General features: G+C 53.5%; 1 protein-coding gene across 1 annotated transcript in view; it reads left to right on the top strand.

Moving 5' to 3' along the window:
• Positions 1 to 4,910: 4,910 nt before the first annotated feature.
• LOC106732134 (A.superbus venom factor 1) overlaps positions 4,911 to 19,284 on the top strand; it is a 50,132-nt gene continuing 35,758 nt past the window's right edge. The window contains exons 1-10 of the mRNA XM_075902289.2: positions 4,911 to 5,163; positions 7,254 to 7,446; positions 9,183 to 9,345; positions 9,987 to 10,057; positions 10,866 to 10,960; positions 12,612 to 12,694; positions 16,166 to 16,253; positions 16,641 to 16,743; positions 17,162 to 17,282; positions 17,981 to 18,096. Of these exons, the coding sequence (XP_075758404.2) occupies positions 5,090 to 5,163; positions 7,254 to 7,446; positions 9,183 to 9,345; positions 9,987 to 10,057; positions 10,866 to 10,960; positions 12,612 to 12,694; positions 16,166 to 16,253; positions 16,641 to 16,743; positions 17,162 to 17,282; positions 17,981 to 18,096 (1,107 nt within the window). The 5' untranslated portion in view covers positions 4,911 to 5,089. The remainder of the gene's footprint in view (positions 5,164 to 7,253; positions 7,447 to 9,182; positions 9,346 to 9,986; positions 10,058 to 10,865; positions 10,961 to 12,611; positions 12,695 to 16,165; positions 16,254 to 16,640; positions 16,744 to 17,161; positions 17,283 to 17,980; positions 18,097 to 19,284) is intronic.

The raw sequence follows: 19,284 nt of genomic DNA on the forward strand, positions 1-19,284 counted from the left end.
GCAAGGAAATTCCGACACACAGCTGCACTAGGTACCAGGCGCTTTCCCGCTCCACCACCCCCACTTCCCGATCCCATACCAGCTGTGCTGCCAGTTCCTGTCCGCCCTGCCGGCCTCGATTGCATCACTGTTTGCTGAGGGGAAATCGAGCAATTTTTACACTCAGCCGTTTTTAGGGGGGTTTCTCCAAATCATCGCTCCGGTGAGGAGGATTCTGGGAACCAAGGAGCACAAGGGCACCCCCCCCCCCGGGCCTGTTCCAAATGCACAGTACATGGCTGCTTTCACTCTCCTCCTCGGAGCTGGCCTTGTTAGCAAAAAACTACCCACAGACCAGCTTCCTAGCCCCGCTTCCTTTCCCCAGCCTGGGCTGTTTTCAGCTTCCCCCGTACAAGCTCTGAGGCTTGGGCCCCAGATGCTGAGCCCCTGTGAAACTTAGACCTTGTGTCCCACACTGCTCCCCACAGAGCACCTCCCTAAGCTAGCAATAGAACTTACATCTCCTGATCTGCAATTCCCTTCTCTAACCATTAGACAGCCCTCCCCTCCCTCAGCTAGGAGTAGACCCTGGCCCATTCTGCCCACCCCATTGGAGCTGGAGATACAACCCAGGAGTCCTGACTCTTTAGATTGGTGTCTTAACCACAAGATCAACTTTCTTCCCCGTGCTGGCTCTTCCTTGGGTGCAGGATATATAAGACGTCATGGCACAGACAGGGGTGTCAGGGGAAGTACGAGCTCAAGAGACTCAAGAGGTTGGATTGTACTGAGCCTGGCCGCTTCACTGCGTTGCCAGGGAACATGCTCCAGGGATGGTAGTTTGGTTGATTTCCCCTGCAAGTCAGTGTCTGGTGGTCTTGTGAGTGAGACACGAGACATCATTCTTCCGCTCTCCTCTGCGTTGATTAGGCCTCAGTTGGAGTATTTTGTCCAGTTCTGGGCCCCACAGTTCAGGAAAGATGTGGAGAAACTGGAGAAGGTCCAGAGAAGAGCAATAAGAATGATGAAAGGTCTAGAACACATGGACCATGAGGGGAGACTGAGGCTGTGTCTAGACTACATGCCTCTGTCGGCAGAGGCATGTAGATTAGACACACAGGCAAAGGCAAATGAAGCCGCGATTTAAATGATCGCGGCTTCATTTATATTTACATGGCTGCCGTGCTGAGCCGACAAAAAGCTGATCAGCTGTTTGTTGGCTCGCGCGCTAGTCTGAACGTTCCCCCTGTCAACATCAAAGCCCTTTGTCGGAAGCCCCGTTATTCCTCGTGGAATGAGGTTTACCGGGGCTGCCGACAAAGGGCTTTGATGTCGACAGGGGGAACGTCCAGACTAGCGGCGAGCCGACAAACAGCTGATCAGCTGTTTGTCGGCTCAGCGCGGCAGCCATGTCAATGTAAATGAAGCCGCGATCATTTAAATCGCGGCTTCATTTGCCTTTGCTGAACAAACAAATCTACATGCCTCTGCCGACAGAGGCATGTAGTTTAGATGTACCCTGAAAGAATTGGGCATGTGTAGTTTAGAAAAGAGAAGACTGAGAGGGGACAAGATAGCAGTTTTCAAGAATCCAGAAGGGTGTTATACGGAGGAGGGAGAAAAATTGTTCTCCTTGGCCTCTGAGGATAGAACAAGAAGCAATTGGCTTAAATTGCAGAAGAGAAGTTTAGGTTGGCCATTGGGAAGAACTTCCCAACTGTCAGGCTGGTTAAACACCGGAATAAGTTGCCTAGGGAGGTTGTGGAATCTCCATCGCTGGAGATATTTAAGAGCAGGTGGGATAGACACCTGTGAGGGATGATCTAGATCAGTGCTACTCAACACGCAGGCCGTGGACCACATGCGGCCGGTGGCCTGTTCGTTTGCGGCCCGCAGGTGGGAACCAAAACAAAAAAGTCATCAATATCATGGATTTCTGTTGATATGTGTTTTAGTAGATAAATTCCTGGAGTGTCATTGTGTAACCACCACCAAGGTGGATTTGAACTTGGGAAGCTGACTATAGGAGCCTCTACCCTCTGAGCTAAAAGCCTACTGTTTCCTATATATGGTTGTGACTACTTTCTTCCACTATTTGATCTGAGGAAGTGGGTCTGGCCCACGAAAGCTCATCATCTAATAAACCATCTTGTTAGACTTTAAAGTGCTACATTGTCCTGCATTTTGCTACTGTTTCCTAGACCATGTTATAGAGGTCTCTTGATCTTAACTGTTGCAGTGGTCTAGGTGCCACTTGCAGTACTCAGTAACCACACTAGGGCTACGTCTACATTGGCAAGATTTTGTGCAAATACTTTTAACGCAAGAGTTTTTGCGTTAAAATATTTGCTCAAGAGAGCGTCTACACTGGCATGTGCTTTTGCGCAAAAGCATCCGGGCCAGTGTAGACGCTCTCTTGCGCAAGAAAGCTCCGATGGCCATTTTAGCCATCGGGCTTTCTTGCGCAAGAAATTCATGTTGCCTGTTTACACTGGCATCTTGCACAAGAACACTTGTGCAAGAACACTTGTGCAAGAGGGCTTATTCCTGAGCGGGAGCATCATAGTTCTTGTACAAGAAGCCCTGATTTCTTACATTAGAACGTCAGTGTTCTTGTGCAAGAACTCGCGGCCAGTGTAGACAGGCGGCAAGTTTTTGTGCAAAAGCAGACGCTTTTGTGCAAAATCTTGCCAATGTAGCACAGCCTAGGTGTGTGGGTTACAATAACTCATTAAAAGTGCTGGAAACTGGGTAAATATTGCATTTTATTAAAATTAGCAGAACTGACTTAAATGGGGCCTGTGTGTTGTGTAGTTTTGCCTTAATCTTTGTATTCATGCCCATCAATGTGAAAGAAGCTATTTGCATATATTTGCATATATATTTGCAGGTATATGCAACCACACTTAAGTTGCGGCCCTCGCTGGGAGTATCACTGTGGCCCCCGGGGCTTCCAAAGTTGAGTAGCCCCGATCTAGATGATGCTTGGCCCTGCCGTGAGGGCAGGGGACTAGACTTGGTGACCTTTCGGGGTCCCTTCCAGTTCTAGTGTTCCGTGATTCTATGGAGGAGCGGTCAGGGCCGGTGTTCTAGGCCTCTAACCGCTGTGAGGTTTGTGGGACTGTCCCGCTTTGCCCCCCACACACCCATCCTTATATTTCCCAAGCTTCAGGAGTAGCCAAGTTAGTTTGTTACAACCAACTTTCATCACGATTGAGTCCATTAGCAGTAGGGCATTGCTGGCATTTGATGGCCCTACTGCTGTCTGTATTGGACAAACTGGACAGTCTCTGCGGGAAAGAATCAATGGACACAAATCAGATATACGTAAAGGAAACATACAGAAACCTATGGGGAACACTTCACTCTTCCGAATCACGGTTTAAAAGATCTTCAAGTAGCTGTCTTGTCACAAACCAGTTCTACAAGCCAGATCCACCGAGAAGGATTGGAATTAGAGTTAATCCGCAAACATGCTAATGGGCTCAGTAATGATGAAAGTCGGTTGGGACACTACCAACTTAATAGCCGTTGAAGGTGCAAACAGCTCTTTGCGCAGACTCCTCAGCCAGGAAGGATACTATCAATTGGCTTTGATTCTTATCTGCTTCGTTTTAACTGCCCAGTCTTCAGATCCTTACAAATTCCCCCTAGCTCCCTGTCTCCCACCACTCTTCTCCTTTTTCCCCCTCCCCCCTTCCCCTCTCCTATTTATTTTGGGTCTGCACACCCTAAACTCATAACTGCAGTCATCTGAAGAGGTGGGCTGTGCCCACGAAAGCTCATGATCCCATCTCCATGTTTTGTTAGTCTATAAAGTGCTACCAGACCATTTGTTGTTTTTTCCTTATATTTCCCATATTCCAGGTCCCCTGGAAGGGCAGTTTGTCTCAGGCCCCCACTTTGAGGAGCCCCCCACACTCAGTGGCACTGTGACCAGGGCCGACCCGAGCCATTTGTGCGCCCGGGTCCCGGGAGCGTGGTGCTACCCCTGAGAGTACGACGCATGCGCGGCTCCGCCCCCGGGCGTGTGGCGCCCCCTGCTCCCGAGCACCAAGTGCATGCATAGCCCCGCCCATGGAAGCGCGGTGTATGCATGGCCCCGCCCCCGGGTGTGCGGCGCATGCATGGCTCCGCCCACCCGGCAGCCCCACGCGGCTCCCCCTACAATAGGGCGCCCCAGGCAGTAGCCTGGTTGGCCCGTACCTTGAGCCAGCTCTGACTGTGACCTGGTGCATGGGCTCACATTGCCACTCACGTGTGGCCTGCCCGCCCCTCTGATGCCGTTGGCGGAGGGGCGGACGAGCCGCATGTGAGTAGAATTGCAAACCCCGAGAGCTAGGCTCCAACAACACCAGCGTTCCCTGTACACTGAGTGCTTGGGCGGCCACCCAGGAGAGAGTCAAATGATGCGCAGACTGATGAGCAGAGCGCCCACAGCCGGCAACCTGTGTTTCTACTGGTGGTGCACATCTGCACGTGCACTGGTGAACACAACAAAATTTATTCTGCACAGGAATAGGAAAAATTAGAGGGAACATTGACCAACATCACTCAAATGGGGCCCTTCCACCTCCATTTACAAAGGGCAGAAGGGGCCAAAGCCATGAGCAGTGTCGTGTCCTGCCTTAACCACCTGAAATGTTGGGGACTGCGGGGGGGAGTTCACGGTGCGATACCGAGATTAAACTCAGCCGCATTACAGAACCAGAGGCACAGGTAGGCAGTGGAATGGATGTAGAACCTGAATTTGCCCATCCCGCCAGCAGAGGGCCTGGTCTCCTAGACTGGGGGTCGAGGCACCTTGCCAAAAGACATCCCGTACCTCCAGCTAAAAATACCGACTGTCAATCTGTGCATCTATGACCTCCCACCAGCATGAAATTCACTAAGCACACCCTCCTCAAGTAGCCTGTGCAGTTTCCCGTTAGTGTGGCAGGGACGCTAACCCCCCCCCCCTCCTCCATAGTGAGGTCAAATTAGTGCCGGGGGTCTGGGAGCGTCCGCAATTATATATTAACCACTCAGCCACCCGGGGGAGAATTCACAAGGGAAGAGGCTTCCAAAGGAAAAGCGGAGCTTTCGGGGAGCAGAGGCCTCTCGCGGTGCGATGGGGAGAGCCGCGGTCTACCTCCTGGCTGTGTTTGCGCTCAGCCTGCCAGCTGTGTCTCACGGCCAGCCGCTGTAAGTAACCTCGGGGTTCTGGAGCAGTGATTAGAGGGGAGCAGAGCGTATGTGTGGGGAAGGGGTGTTTCCCTGAAAAGATCCTGGCCAAAACTCACAATAGGAGATTGGGGGGATGTTGTTTTTAAGGCTACGTCTACACTGCAGCGCTATTTCGGGATACCGGAAAGTATCCTGAAATAGCTATTCTGCATCTTCTGAGCGCGCCGTTCTTTCGAAATATTACGGGCTCGCTATTTCGACATCCCTGTAAACCTCGTTGCACGCAGAGCAGGGGACGTTTCGGACTAGCGCTGTATTTTGAAATAAGTGCCGCGCAGACTGCGCCAAATGTGGAAAAAGGCTGTTTTGAAATTGATGTGAAATGAGCGACGCCATTTGCGTGGCTCCAATGGCGCCGCTTATTTCAAGCTACGGGCGCAGGGTAGACGCATCTGAAGTGTCCAACTGCACGCTTCCTTTAGAGGCCTGATGTTAAGAGGGGGGTGGGGTGCTCTAAAACTCAGGGTCACCAAATCACTCCAAATCTGGTCCCTAAACATGGCCTGCCACGAGTCAGGCCCTGAAAGTCACGTGACGCTCTCAGGATTTGTATAAAACCAGCAGGCAGTGGCTTCTTTTTATTCGTCTCTCGGTTCCCGAGCCTTGGAGGGTCCGGGCTTGGTCTGTGTTTCGAAGCTTCCGTTCCCCAATGTGCCGGGCTAGAAACTGGCATTTGATGTCAGTGAAAGCAGAGAGCTTCCCACATTTGCCATGACTCCGGGAAGCTGGTGCTTCAAGGGCCGGGGTCAGCCAACCCCAATTACCACACACCTGAGCAGAGAGATCCGTTGCTTTCCCTATGAAGCGCTTTGAGCTGCAGGAATGTGGAGAGAGGGGAATTTCTAGGCAGGTAGCATAGAGGCTGTAGCGTGTGAGTTAACTCCTGTAGAACCAGGGGCGGCTTGGGGGAACAGGACAACAGGTAGGAAAATCTGGGAGCCACTTGCTAGGAGATGCACAGGAGGAAGGCCTGGGGAGCTTTATTTTGAACTGCTTGTTAATTTAGTAAACCCCGAGATGGGGTGTGAATGGATGACAGGTTCAGGAGTTACTGCAGCCTCTTGGAAAAGGGAAATTGAGGCAGGGGGCTGCCTGCGGGGCTGCTTTTAGTCGAGGGAGTGCATGAGAGGAGGCTGCGTCACAACAGGGCTGTGGCAATGGGACTGTCCAAGCACCGAATGTTTCGCAAGGTGCAAAGAACTTGGCAAGAATTTTGTGTCCCTGAAATTTACCCCTTGAAATTGGCAAGAAATTCAAAGCCAAAGCTTAAAAGCCGAGTCAAGCAGCCTGCAAATACTCAGATGCTTAACTTTCCAATCCTAACCACCACTGTCCCCCACCCCCTACCCCGGCTTGCATTGCTCTCTGGGGCACAGACTGTATCTTTGTGATATGGACCGATCGCACCTACCACCAGGAATCTACGATTCTCCTCTGGGCCCTCCAAATAAATAATCCCATTGTAAGATCAGAGCAGCAGGAGCTTCTTGGGTTTTTGTTCGTACAGCACCTAGAACGATGGTCATGTGCTCATACAATAGCCCTAGTGAATAATCGGTTCTTGCAGATCGCTGCCCTGTAACGTTGGCTTCTCTCATTGCAAAAGAAAAGGGGAAAAGATACGTTGCAGCCCCCCCAGGAGAACACCCGCAACTGGGTCACCTCCGCTACTCCCTGGCACCGTGCCGGGACTGGGGGCCAGGAGCGCCCCCTATTGGCTGGCGTAGAAACTGGGGACAACTCTGGCCAAGCGACGCTGGGATGGTGCCAGGTTGGGGCTTGTCCTGTGCCCCCTGCTGTATGTTTCTCTACACCCCCTATGGGGGTGCGTCCCACAGTTTGGGGGCCATTCTATTGAGCCATTAAAACGATTTCCTGGAGAAACCTGGTAGCTCCTGGGAGGTCTCCCACTCAACCTCCGACCACCAGACCCCGGTTGCTAACCTGATACCAGTAAAGATCGCTTGTCAAGATAGCCAAGCAACCCAGGCGGAGAGGGACGGAGGCTGGCTGACTCCGCTCTACCATCTCCTCCCTTCCCTTCCCAGAGGCACCCTGATCGCCCCGAGCGTCCTGCGGGTGGAGAGCGAAGAGATGGTCGTGGTGGAAGCCCACGGCCACCCTGGCCCGCTCGAGGTGACGATCACCGTGTCCGACTTCCCCCAGAGGAAGAGTGCCCTGGTTACGACCACCATCAGCCTGAACGCTGGGAACGGCATGATGAACTCTGCCAAAATAAAGGTGAGGCTGGTGGGAAGCTAAAGCTTAGCTGTGGGAGAGGGACCCTGACCTCTCTCATATCAGTAGAGCCCTACAAAGTCACGGCCATGAAACATGCACCAAGGACCATGAAATCTGGTCTCCCCCCATGAAATTCAGCCTTTGTTTTTACCCTTTACTATCCAGGTTTCATGGGGGAGACCAGCGTTTCTCCAATTGGAATTGTAGGGGGGGAACAAGGTTATTTTAGGGGGATTATGGTAGTTCCTCAGCACTGGGCCACCAGAGAGTAGCAGCTGCTGACCGAGGGTGACAGCAGCACAGAAAGAAGGGAGGCCGTATTTCGGCATGGGTGATGGCGCTGGCGCTGCCTTCCGAGCTGGGCTCCCGGCCAGCAGCCACCGCTCCCCAGCCACACAGCTCTGAAGGCAGCACCTTTTCCAGCAGCAGCATGGATGGAAGAGTAGCAGAACTGCCCCCCACACACCAAATACCTTTGTGACTAGGGATGTTAAATTTAGTTTAATCAACTATTTATTTATTAACTTATTTATTTATTTATTTATTAGTTCCCATAATAGAAGAACTAGAGGACACCAAATGAAATTAATGGGTAGCAGGTTTAAAACTAATAAAAGGAAGTTCTTCTTCACACAGCGTGTAGTCAACCCGTGGAACTCCTTGCCAGAGGAGGCTGTGAAGGCTAGGACTATAATAGAGTTTAAAGAGAAGCTGGATAATTTCATGGAGGTTAGGTCCATAAAAGGCTATTAGCCAGGGGGTAGGAATGGTGTCCCTGGCCTCTGTTTGTCAGAGGCTGGAGAGGGATGGCAGGAGACAAATCACTTGATCATTGTCTTCGGTCCACCCTCTCTGGGGCACCTGGTGCTGGCCACTGTCGGCAGACAGGATACTGGGCTAGAAGGACCTTTGGTCTGACCCAGTACGGCCGTTCTTATGTTCTTATGTTCTTATAACTAATTGACTAGTCGATGGATTTTTTTTGACTAATCAATTAGTTGATAAGTGGGAGAGCCGGCCTGGGAGCTAAGCCCTCTGCGGCTCTGCCTTTTACATGTATTAAGAGCCGGCAACAGAGGTGCAGTGTCAGGCGCCAGGCACGAGCCGGGAATCAGCTGATTCCCTGCTTGCACCCAGTCCCAGCTACCCCCCTGTCTCCCCTGCCCCTGTGGAGACAGTGCTGGGGGGAACCGGCTTTTAAGCTAGCTCCCCCCAGTACTGGCTTCTTCCACTCCCCTCTTGCTGCCTCTGACAGAGGGGAGGGATAGAGGCAGCAAGGTGGGGGAAAGCAACTCGTCGAGGGACTAGTTGACTATCCGATAAGCTTTTCGCTGACACCCCTATACGCCACCCTGACATTTCTGATTTAAAAAGCTGAAATCATGAAACGATTTTAGAACTCCTATGACCATGAAATTGACCCAAATGGACTGTGAATCTGGTAGGGCCCTATTTCTAAGAGGGTGACTCAGAAGAGCACTGGATGGTTTGTGAGACCGGTCACGGCGTAGCAACCTTTCCCCTTAAATCCGGGGGAACCTTTCCCCAAGCGAGGGGAAGGAGAGGGTGGCTCGTGGGGGAGGCTTGGCCACTCAGACTTGCAGAGCGCTAGTACAAGTGTCTGAATACAGCAGTGGCTTCCCAGAGCTGCTAACGGCTCTAAAATCTCCGTAGTGGAGAGTTTGGGTCACGATGAAAGATCTTTCCCCATGACACAACGCTGCTTCCCCCTGCAGGTTCCCGCTCATCTGCTGCCGAAGGATGCCCAGACGAAGGAATACGTCTACCTCCAAGCCAAGAGCAGCCTGTTCACCTTAGAGAAGGTGGTTCTGGTTTCGTTCCACAGCGGCTACATCTTCATCCAGACAGACAAGACCATCTACACGCCTGGGTCTACAGGTCGGTCCCGACGTTCCTCTGGCTGCGGATTCGCTGCCTCCCTTGTGCGCCAGGGGTCTAAACTCAGGGGTCAACGTTTTCAGAAGCGGCTCCTAATTCTGAGCACGCTGTGTGTTGGGTGACGACCGCCGCCACCCCATGGGCCTGGCGTTCAGGACTGATTTTACTGCAGTGGGGCGGGCAGGAACGTGGCTGGAAAAGGCACTGCTAATGCACAAAAAGTAGCCAGAGAAGCTATGCGACGTACTCTGGAGTGCCATCTGATCTAGCGACTAATATATTCAGACAGGCAGCCAGCTCTCCTGAGAGAGGTCTCCTGTGCTCGCCCAGAACATGTGAAGAAGGACAGAAATTGGTCCTTCGAATTGTAGCACCAAACCCAAGCCTTTGGGGGTTTGTTTCCAGAATAAGGCCTGCCCATTTCTGAGCCGCGCAGGCGGCTCCCTCTCAAAATCCACCCACCGGCCAGGGACGTGGGTTCCGTAGCATAGGGACTGTGTTGGGAGCTGCTGGGTTAGATAATCGTCATGGTTCCTTCTAATCACTGACGTCGAACAGTCGTAGTTGCTAGTCCCTGGCCCGTTACAGCCCCAGGGCCCCCACCTGTGCCGACTGACCGCCCCGTCTTCCTCTTTCTGCAGTGAGGTACCGGCTCTTCACTGTGGGTCACATGTTGGACCCCAACTTGAAGGCGGTGTCTGTGGAGCTCATGGTAAGACGCGTGCCGTTGACCCAACTTTCCTCCTCCGTCCAGCTCTGGGCTCCACCGTTTGTCCCAGGGTGACTGGCCCTTTAAGGCGGGGGAAGGGGACTTTTTTTGGGTCGGGGGCCCCCGACTCATAGAAGAAAATCAGTTGGGGGCCTGCACGTGAGAAGCAACAAAAAAACGCTCGCTGAGCTGACCCTCCACCGAGAAGTGGAAAGACACGCCCCACATTCCCCTACCACACCAGAGCCTAGAGGGGCCCTAGGCTCTGGGGTGGGGCCAAAAATGAGGGGGCCGGTGTGTGGGAGGGGGCTGCCAGGAAGTGGGCTTGGGGAGTGGGTGGTTGGTGAGTCTGGGAGGGTTGTAGGGTGCAGGAGCAGGGTGGGAGTTTGGAGGACTAGGTGGGAAGTAGGGTACATGAGCAGAGAGGGGGTATTGCAGTGGGCTTGGGATGGGGGGGGCACGGGGCTGCAGTGCTGAAGGGAAACCTTGGGGGCCAAATCCAGGCAAGCTGGAGGCCGGATCTGGCCCCCGGGCCTTAGCTCCCCATCCCTGCTTTAAGAGGAGTTAGACCCAACACTTCCTGGGACTAACCAGCAGGCTCCCAGCTGATGCCCTGAGTCAGGTGATACCTCCAATAGAAGCCCACAGCTGGAATCAAAGCCAGCAAGTAGCTCAGATTGAAACCCTGGGGCTGGAGGGAGGTTCCTGGATGTAGCTGGCTGGTGAGTTGGCCTGGGGCTGCACCTCCCAAATCGCGTACAGCGCCTTGCGCGGTGGTGTCCGACTGCCTCCTCGCCGGGCTTGGTTTCAGACTCCAGATGGGATTATTGTCGAGAAGAACATGGTGTCCTCGGTGGACCAAGCCGGCATCATCTCCAGGAGCTACAAGATCCCCGACATCGTGAAGTAAGCTAGACCGGCCGAGGGAAGGGGGTTTATAACAGGCTCTTAATATGTGAGCTTCTATTTCCTGAGACACAGCTGCACTGAGCACCCCAATCTCCGTATGTGTCCTCCCCACCACTAGAGGGGGACAGCGCCTCACAGAGTGGGCGTGGCTTAAACTCTAAGTGGGCGTGGCTTAAGTACATCGATGTGCAGAGGTTGTTGGGATGTTAAATTTCGATTAATCAGCTAATCGAATAGTCGATGGAATTTCTACCACTACCCGATTTGTTGATAAGGGGGGGCACTGGCTACCCCCACTGCAGCTCTGCCTTTAAAATGCAGGAAGTGTCACCCAGCTCTTACTCCATTTAAAAGGCAAAGCCGCAGCAGTCTGGACCTGGCGCGAGCGGGGTCTGCTTCATCCCTTCTCGCGCCGGTTCCCGTGCTGTGCCTCTACTTCCCCGTCCCCCCCAACACCACAGAGATGGTGCTGGGGGGAACCGGCTTTTAAGCTGGCTCCCCCCAGCACTGGCTCCTGCTCCCCTCCCCTTGCTACCTCTGATAGAGAGGCAGCAAGGGGGACGGAAATGCAAGTAGTCGACTCGACTATCCAATAAGCCTTGGCTTATCGGGTAGTCGACTATTCAGCTACTCTTTTACATCCCTAGATCTGGTTGTATTATATCTTGCCAACAGTTTCTCTACAACAATCTCCCTTTTTTTTTACTCCTGTCTCCAAAACGATTCCTTTTTCCTTTAATGTCACGGGTTCCAGTTTGGTGGGACCGCAATGTTAAGGAAAAGGTGCCCCTATTTACTCGTGAGCTTCCCCCGTCCCTAGGATCCCTGTGTCGCAACACCCCAGGGAGAGGCCAAAGTACAAATAGTCTCATTTTACAGATGGGGAACATGAAGCCCAGAGCGACTGTTAAGGTTCATTACATTTTTCAGTTGCTTCGCCCTCATCTGCTCCCAGTGTAACCCGATGTTTATCCGAAGAGCCCAAGACAAGCTGAGCTGAGGGAGTCTGTGACAGGGCTGGGTGTAGGACCCACGAGCCCCCCATCTCCTCCCAGAGCTGGGACTAGAACCCAGAACTCCTGACTTCTAGCCCAGCCCCCTTCTAATCACTAGACCCCATTCTTAGGCTTGCCAGATGCTTTCACCAAAAATCCCAAACACGGCAAAACTTGGTTGAGCAAAAAAACAAGGAGACAAAAGTTGTTGAGCAAAAAAAAAAGGGCGGGGGGGAGAACAAAAAAAAAAGGTACCTGCGCCTTTAAGAATCCCAATGCTCCTTACGTTCCCCGAATGTCCCTGCCAGCCTTCCGTCCGAGACAGAAAATACTGGACATTTTACATGTCCAGTATTTTCTGGGGTTTTTTTACCAGACAGGGGCCAGAAATAACAGACTGTCCAGGCAAAAAACAGACATCTGGCAATTCTACCCACTCTCAACTCAGATCCAGGATACGACCCAGATGTCCTAGCTCCCAGCTTGACCCTCCTGCCCTCCCAAGAGCAGAAGACACAGCAAGGAGTCCTGACTGCCCGCCCCCCTGCTCTAACCAGTAGATCCTACTCCCTTCCCAAATCTACAAAGAGAATAGCCATTCCCAGTCCCGGGCTTTAGCTCCCAACCTAGCGGTCTGGGCTTTTGTCTTGCAGCAGCGGCGTGTGGAAGATTGTCTCCAAATACGAGCATGCCCCGCAGGAGGCCTTCACCGCCGAGTTTGAAGTCAAGGAATACGGTACCGTCCTGCTCCTGCCAGGAGAGGTTTCCCTTTTCTTGGCTGGCTGGGCTGGGGATCCAGGAAGAACGTCCATCCCTTCTATTCCCTCCTGAGCGCAGCGGGCTGAACTTTGGGGCACATCCATAGGACAGTGGCGAGGCCTCCCGGGGCACTGAGCGGGGGTGTTTGGGGGCCAGTCCTATGGGGCGAGCAGGGAGAGGAGCCCAAGGTTGCTTGAGATTTGGGGTGGACGCCAGCTGTGTAGGACCTTGGTCCATCCCCCTGCTAGGTAGGAGAGACGATAGAGGGGTCCGTCCTAGTGTAACCTTAGGTGGGCTAGATTGTACTGCCCTTCTCCGGTACCTTAAAAAACAACCCAACTCCCCTAGAAAAGTAGTTGGAGTTGGAGACCAAGAGTTCAGTCCCTAAGGACGGCCCAGAGTCAGCCTCTCTAAATCGAAGTCCCAAAAGGAACTAAAGAAATGAACTTCATTAAAATAACCTTATAAAATCTTAGGCTGAAGGAACAAATAATCCAATTTTTACAACATAACATTGCTATTGCATAGCCCACACACATTGTCTTCCCAGTTACGACAAATGTGCAGGAAGAGAAACCCAAAAGTAAAACGTGAACAGTTCCATCCACTCAAAACTCAGTAAAGAAGAAACTGAGGGTATGTCTACGCTTTCAGAGTTTTTCCAGAAAAACAGCCGTTTTTCCGAAAAAACGTCACTTACGTCCACACTGCAATCGCGTTCGTTCAAAAACAATGAAAGAACAGAGGGGGTTTTCTGACATTGGCAAACCTCTTTCTACGAGGAAGAAGCCCTTTTCCGAAAGCGCTCTTTTGGAAAAAGGCGTGTGTGGATGCGGAAGAGGGAGTTCTTTTGAAAGAAGAGCAAAGAGGAAAAAGCACAGGTGCCCTGGTGGCCATTATGCCCATCGTAATCACAGCATAAATACGAGAGAGTGTCCATTCAGTGTGGATGCTATCTTTCGAAAATGCAGATCGCTTTTTCGTCGCATTTTTGCTGTGTAGACGTTCTTTTTCGGAAGACGTTTTTTCAGAAGGTCTCTTCCAGAAAAGCTTCTTCCGAAAGAAGCTCTCAGTCTAGACTGAGAGAGCCCGGAAGTTTAGCATAAGTTCCTCTGCATCTCAGTGAGTGTGTCTGGTCACCAAATTGGCACAATATGCTGAGTCTGACCCATCTCTTCACTTGCCTGTCGGGATCCTCAGTTGGCCCAGGTCTACGCTAGGGAGTTAGTTCGAAATAACTCCCCTTATTTTGAAATAAGTGTCCACGCGACCGTTATTTTGAAATAAGGGGCTGCTGATTTCAAAATAACAGCTCCGTCTTTCCTCGGGAATAATGCTTATTTCGAAATAGCAGTCTTGTGGACGCTCCGCTGCTGCTATTTCAAAATAACGATTCCCCCGAGTCATTCAAAGTAACGACTCCCCACTGCTCTAAGCTGAGGTAGCGCATCCATATTCAGGACTAATTTCCTCGGACTAATTTCAAGGCTTCGCTGTAGTGTGGACACACTATTTCGAAAGAGTTATTTTGGGAGTTATTCTTTCGAAATAATTTCCTAGTGTAGACATGCACCACTGGAGTCCAGCACGACTCTTCCTCTGCTGTTGATCACTGGCAGGCAGCCAGCTCGCTGATTAACCACGCAGGCTGCGTCTACACTGCGGGCTAAAGTCGAGTTAAGCTACGCAATGTCAGCAATGTTAATTGCGTCACTGAAGTCAAAGTAGCTCAACTCGTCTGCAGGCGCTGTCTACCCTGCAGGAAGTCGAAGGAAGATCACTCTCCCTTCCTCCTCGTGAAACTTACAGAAGTTGGAGTCAGAAGCCCCAATATTTCGAAATGAGTTCAAAATAACAGGCTTGCTGCGTAGCCGCGCACGCTGTTATTTCGAAATAGCCTGCTAGTGTGGACGCCGCTGCAGATAAGGCACAAAGGGACGGGTTTAAAGATCGCCCTGCTCCAAGAAAACACAAAACCGGAGACCAACGAAATAGAAACGGCCCGTTCCCCATTGCTGCGTGGGAAGCGGAGCTGAAGAATCGCGCCGGCGGAGACAGTAACAGGCGCCGTCTGGCTAAAATCAAAGCAACGTGCCAAGCACACAGCTAACCCCGAGGAAGCTATTTCCCTCCCAGGTCCTCCTGGCTATAACTAGCGCTGGCCACATTCCCTGGTGGAGGGTCAACACCCTCCCTTCCTGCTGCGAGTGAGGGCCACCGGCCGCTCTCTGCTCCTGACTCGGTGGCTCCTGGCTCACCCGGGACACACCGGCCTCAGCAAAGTGGCTACCCTGCCTGCAAGCTCCTGGAGTCTGAGCCCAGCAACAGAGAGGGACCAGACTGGAGCCGTCCCCAAACGACCACAGCTGACTCCTTCTGGGGGTGGGGTGCTAAAGCCGCCTAGCCACAGTGACCAGGCACTACTCCCTCCTACCTCCCCCCATGGGTCTCTTAAAGAGATAGCTCCCTATTAGGGACATGGGTTACACCAGGAGCCACAAACTCTCCCCAGCTAGGGCTGCAGCTAGGTGTAAAATTAGCCCCCGCCAGGCTCGCTTAATGAGTGAAAGAGAAAGGCATGCTGGGAAAAAGGCTGATAAAGCAGCAGTCCTAAGGGGCATCCCTTAGGGGCGAGCTGCTGCCCTCCCGAGGACAGGGAGAGCGTCCCCACAAACCCAGCCCAGAGGGAGTCCGAATCAGTGCCATGACCCCCTCCCGACTCCCTTGGCCTAGGGTTGCCAGATGGTCTCCCGAAAAATACCGAACACACGGGCTAAAAATTTGTCGAGCAAAAAAAAACCCCCCACGCACACCGAACGCACATCCTACTGCCAAGAGCCACCACGCTGGGAACAAAGCGGGAGAGGCAGACCTCGGGGCAACACGATGGCAGGGCAGTGGGGGGAGGGCGACCAGGGGTAGGAAGGTGACTCCCCCATAGCCAGGTCTTGGGGTATCCCAGTGGGAAGAAGCAGAAATTCCGCCTCAGTCAGGCCCCTGGAAAGCGCCTCCACGCAACCCCAAAGCGCTTGCGGGCTTCTCTCCTGGACCACGGCGCCGCAACGCGCTTGAACAGCGCCCAGGAGCAGGGACGGGGCTTCTCCTCCTCCCCGCGGCGTCTCTCCTCCTTAGACGCAATCAGCTGAGGGCTCCCAGCGCCGATCGCGGCCCCGCCTCCCAGCCGCTCCCCCTGCCCTCGCCAGGCTGCCGTCCAGTGCCCCGCTGGAAAAACAGAAAATACCAGGCATTGCACAAGTCCGGTATTTTATGAATTTTATTTACCGGACAGAAGGCGCAAAAACCGGACTGCCCGGTAGAATACCAGACAACCCTACCTTGACCATGGCTTTTGGCCCTCGGCAGCTTCCTGCCAGCGTCTCTCCCGCCCTTGGGCCCAAGTCCCCTTCCCTCTGGTGACCCTGGGGTGACTGTCCCCTGCCTTTTGCAGTGCTGCCCAGTTTCGAAGTGATCCTGGAGCCATCCCACAAGTTCTTCCTCGTTGACCAGAATGAGCTGAGTGTCGACATTACGGCCAGGTGGGTTCCCCTTCTCTCGTACGCGTGCTCCCGCCGTGGCTCCGTGCAGCGGGGCAGCTTCTGGGCATGAAGTAGAATCCCCTGGTCGGCTCCTGGCTGCATTCGTCGGTGTCACCAGACACCTGGTTGTTGCCTTGGTAACCCACTTATTTCTCCTTTTAATGGAGTGCATTGGTTACCGGCTCTGTCTCCCCCATGAACTGCTGTAAGGGGATAACAGCCTACTACTGCTGTCAGCAAATGGAATTACTCCTTTAGCGCCAGTGGTTCCAGCTTTGTGACCTGGGCTTGTCTCGCCTGCCCCTCTGTGCCTCAGTTTCCCCCATTGCTTATATAGGAATAATGTGGAGTATTTTCTCTCTCTGCCACACTCTGTTCTCTGCACAGATTCTTGTATGGGAAGCCAGTTCAAGGCCAGGCCTATGCGCTCTTTGGCGTGATGGTGGAGAATGAGAAAAAGAGCATTGTGAACTCACTCAACAAAGTTCCGGTGAGAACCCTGCCCCCGAGCATAGGTTACGCTGATGGGGCTGTAATGGAGCAGGGAGCTTTTTGGGATATCTGCTTTGCTTTCATAATCTGAGATAAGAGGGGAGGCCAGGGGCAGAGTTTGGATCGATATCCAAATACAACAAACATCCTATATTTGCCAACATATAGCATATGGGGAGAAAAGGGGAAGTAGATAGCAATGAACATAGAAGTTATGGAAGGTAGAAAACTGATAAGGGAAGCTAAAGAGAAATGGGAAAACTCCAGAGCTAGGAACAAAAAATTTTTTAAGTATATTAAAAACAAAAATATTCTGGCAATGGCACAGGCCCATTACTAGATGGAGGCAATAAAACTGAAAGAAGAAAAGAAAGAGGCCAGGTAACTGAAACCAGTTATTTTCCTGTCAATTTCAGATCAAGAATGGCAAAGGCAGCGCGAAGCTAACCAAAGAAATCTTGCAAAGCAGGTTTCCCAACCTCAGAGACATTCTCGGCCACTCGATCTACGTGACAGTGACTGTGCTGACGGACACAGGTGAGGGAGTGGCCGACGGTTGGGTTTTTAGACCGGAGCAGAGCGTAAGTGATACACTGCTAATCCCAGCAGGCTTAGCGCACCTCTCATCTTTCCAGTGCCTCTGTCGCTGGGCACAGGGGAAGCACAAGGGTGGGGGTTGCTTTGTATCTGAAGAGCAGGAAAACATGGACTCATCCTCATTGCTGTTGTCTTTCAAACCTCCGGGGTACTATTCCAAATATTACAGCAGAGCTCCAGCTGGGATCAGGGTCCTGTTGTGTCGGGCGCTGCACAGACACAGCGAGAGACAGACCCTGCCCCAGCCGGGATCAGGGCCCCGTTGGGCCGGGTGCTGCTCAGACACAGCGAGAGACAGACCCTGCCCCAGCCGGGATCAGGGCCCCGTTGGGCCGGGTGCTGCTCAGACACAGCGAGAGACAGACCCTGCCCCAGCCGGGATCAGGGCCCCGTTGGGCCGGGCGCTGCACAGACACAGCGAGAGACAGACCCTGCCCCAGCCGGGATCAGGGCCCCCTGGGCTGCACAACACGCAGTCCCTGCCCTGAGGCGCTCCCAGTCTCACAGGCAGAGGGAAGGTCGCTGTCTACATGGCCCAGGTCACACACAGGAGTCAGTGCCAAATTCAGGCACCAAATCCCCCGAGGCCCAGCCCGGCCATGGCCCCAAGACCAACAGACTTTCTCTTCATTCCCAAGGGAGCGACATGGTGGAGGCTGAGAAATCCGGGATCCGCATTGTGACCTCCCCCTACAAAATCCTCTTCACCCGGTCCGCTGCGTACTTCAAGCCCGGGCTGCCCTTTAACCTGGTGGTAAGTCCAGCCAGCGGCGTCTCACGCCACGGCCTTCACCGCGTCCCCTTACAGCCTGGGAGCTGTGCAGCACCAGGGGAGAGCAGGGGGCCTTGGCTTGCTGACAGTGTTCAGTGAGAGAGCCCGCGTCCCTTCTAAGCGGCCATGTCCGTGTGCGGAATAAATTGTGTGACGCGCATCAATATGCAGATGGCGTGCGACACGCCGGTGACGTGCGACACGCCGGTGACGTGTTGCACGTCGCTTCCGTATGGGCGCACATAACAAAATTCATCCTGCACGTGGGTGATCTGTGGTGGGGGTAGGGACGAGGGGTTTGGAGTATGGGAGGGGGCTCAAGGTTGGGGAGGGACGAGGACTCTGGCTGGGGGTGCGGGCTCTGGGGTGTTTGGGGAGCAGGAAGGGACTCCAGGTTGGGACCAAGGAGTTGGGAGTGTGGGAGCAGGCTCAGGGCAGGAAATTGGGGTGGGGGTGCAGGGTCTGCACAGGAGTTAGGACGCAGGAGGGGGATCGAGGCTGGAGTGCAGGGTCTAGGAGGGAGCTAGGGTGCTGGAGCAGCTCAGGGCTGGGGTGCAGGATCTGGAGGGAGTTAGGCACTGAGGATGCTGGAGGGGACTTGGGGGTTGGGCTGCAGGGCACATACTTGGGGCAGCCCACCTTGGGTGGGGAGGAACAGGTGGCTCCGCATGGCCTGGGTTGCCCCGTGCTCACGTTCAGGCCCCGCCCCCACTGCTCCCATTGGGCATGATTCTCAGCCAATGGGAGCTGCGGGGGCGGAGCCTCCAGGTAAGTGCAGTGCTTCCCAGATGTCACAGCGAGATGAGTCCTGCCAGGAGGGGATGAGCGGCAGCACAAGGAGCCGCCTCCTCTCCCTTCCCAGGAAGGACCGGACCAGAACTTGGAGGCTGTAAGGCCCCTTTCTTCAGCCAGCCCTGCTCCTGGGGCTGGAGGCGCATGTCTCTCCCACAGCCTGGCAGCTTTGAGCCTCCATGAGGGCTTATTAGGCAGCTGTGCAGAACATAAGAGTCTTAAGAACATAAGAACGGCCGTACTGGGTCAGACCAAAGGTCCATCCAGCCCAGTATCCTGTCTGCCGACAGTGGCCAGCACCAGGTGCCCCAGAAGGGGTGGACTGAAGACAATGATCAAGCGATTTGTCTCCTGCCATCCCTCTCCAGCCTCTGACAA

The sequence above is a fragment of the Pelodiscus sinensis genome, chromosome 31, assembly GCF_052426305.1.
Source record: "Pelodiscus sinensis isolate ZL-2025 chromosome 31, ASM5242630v1, whole genome shotgun sequence".
In the NCBI taxonomy this organism is placed as follows: Eukaryota; Metazoa; Chordata; order Testudines; family Trionychidae; genus Pelodiscus; species Pelodiscus sinensis.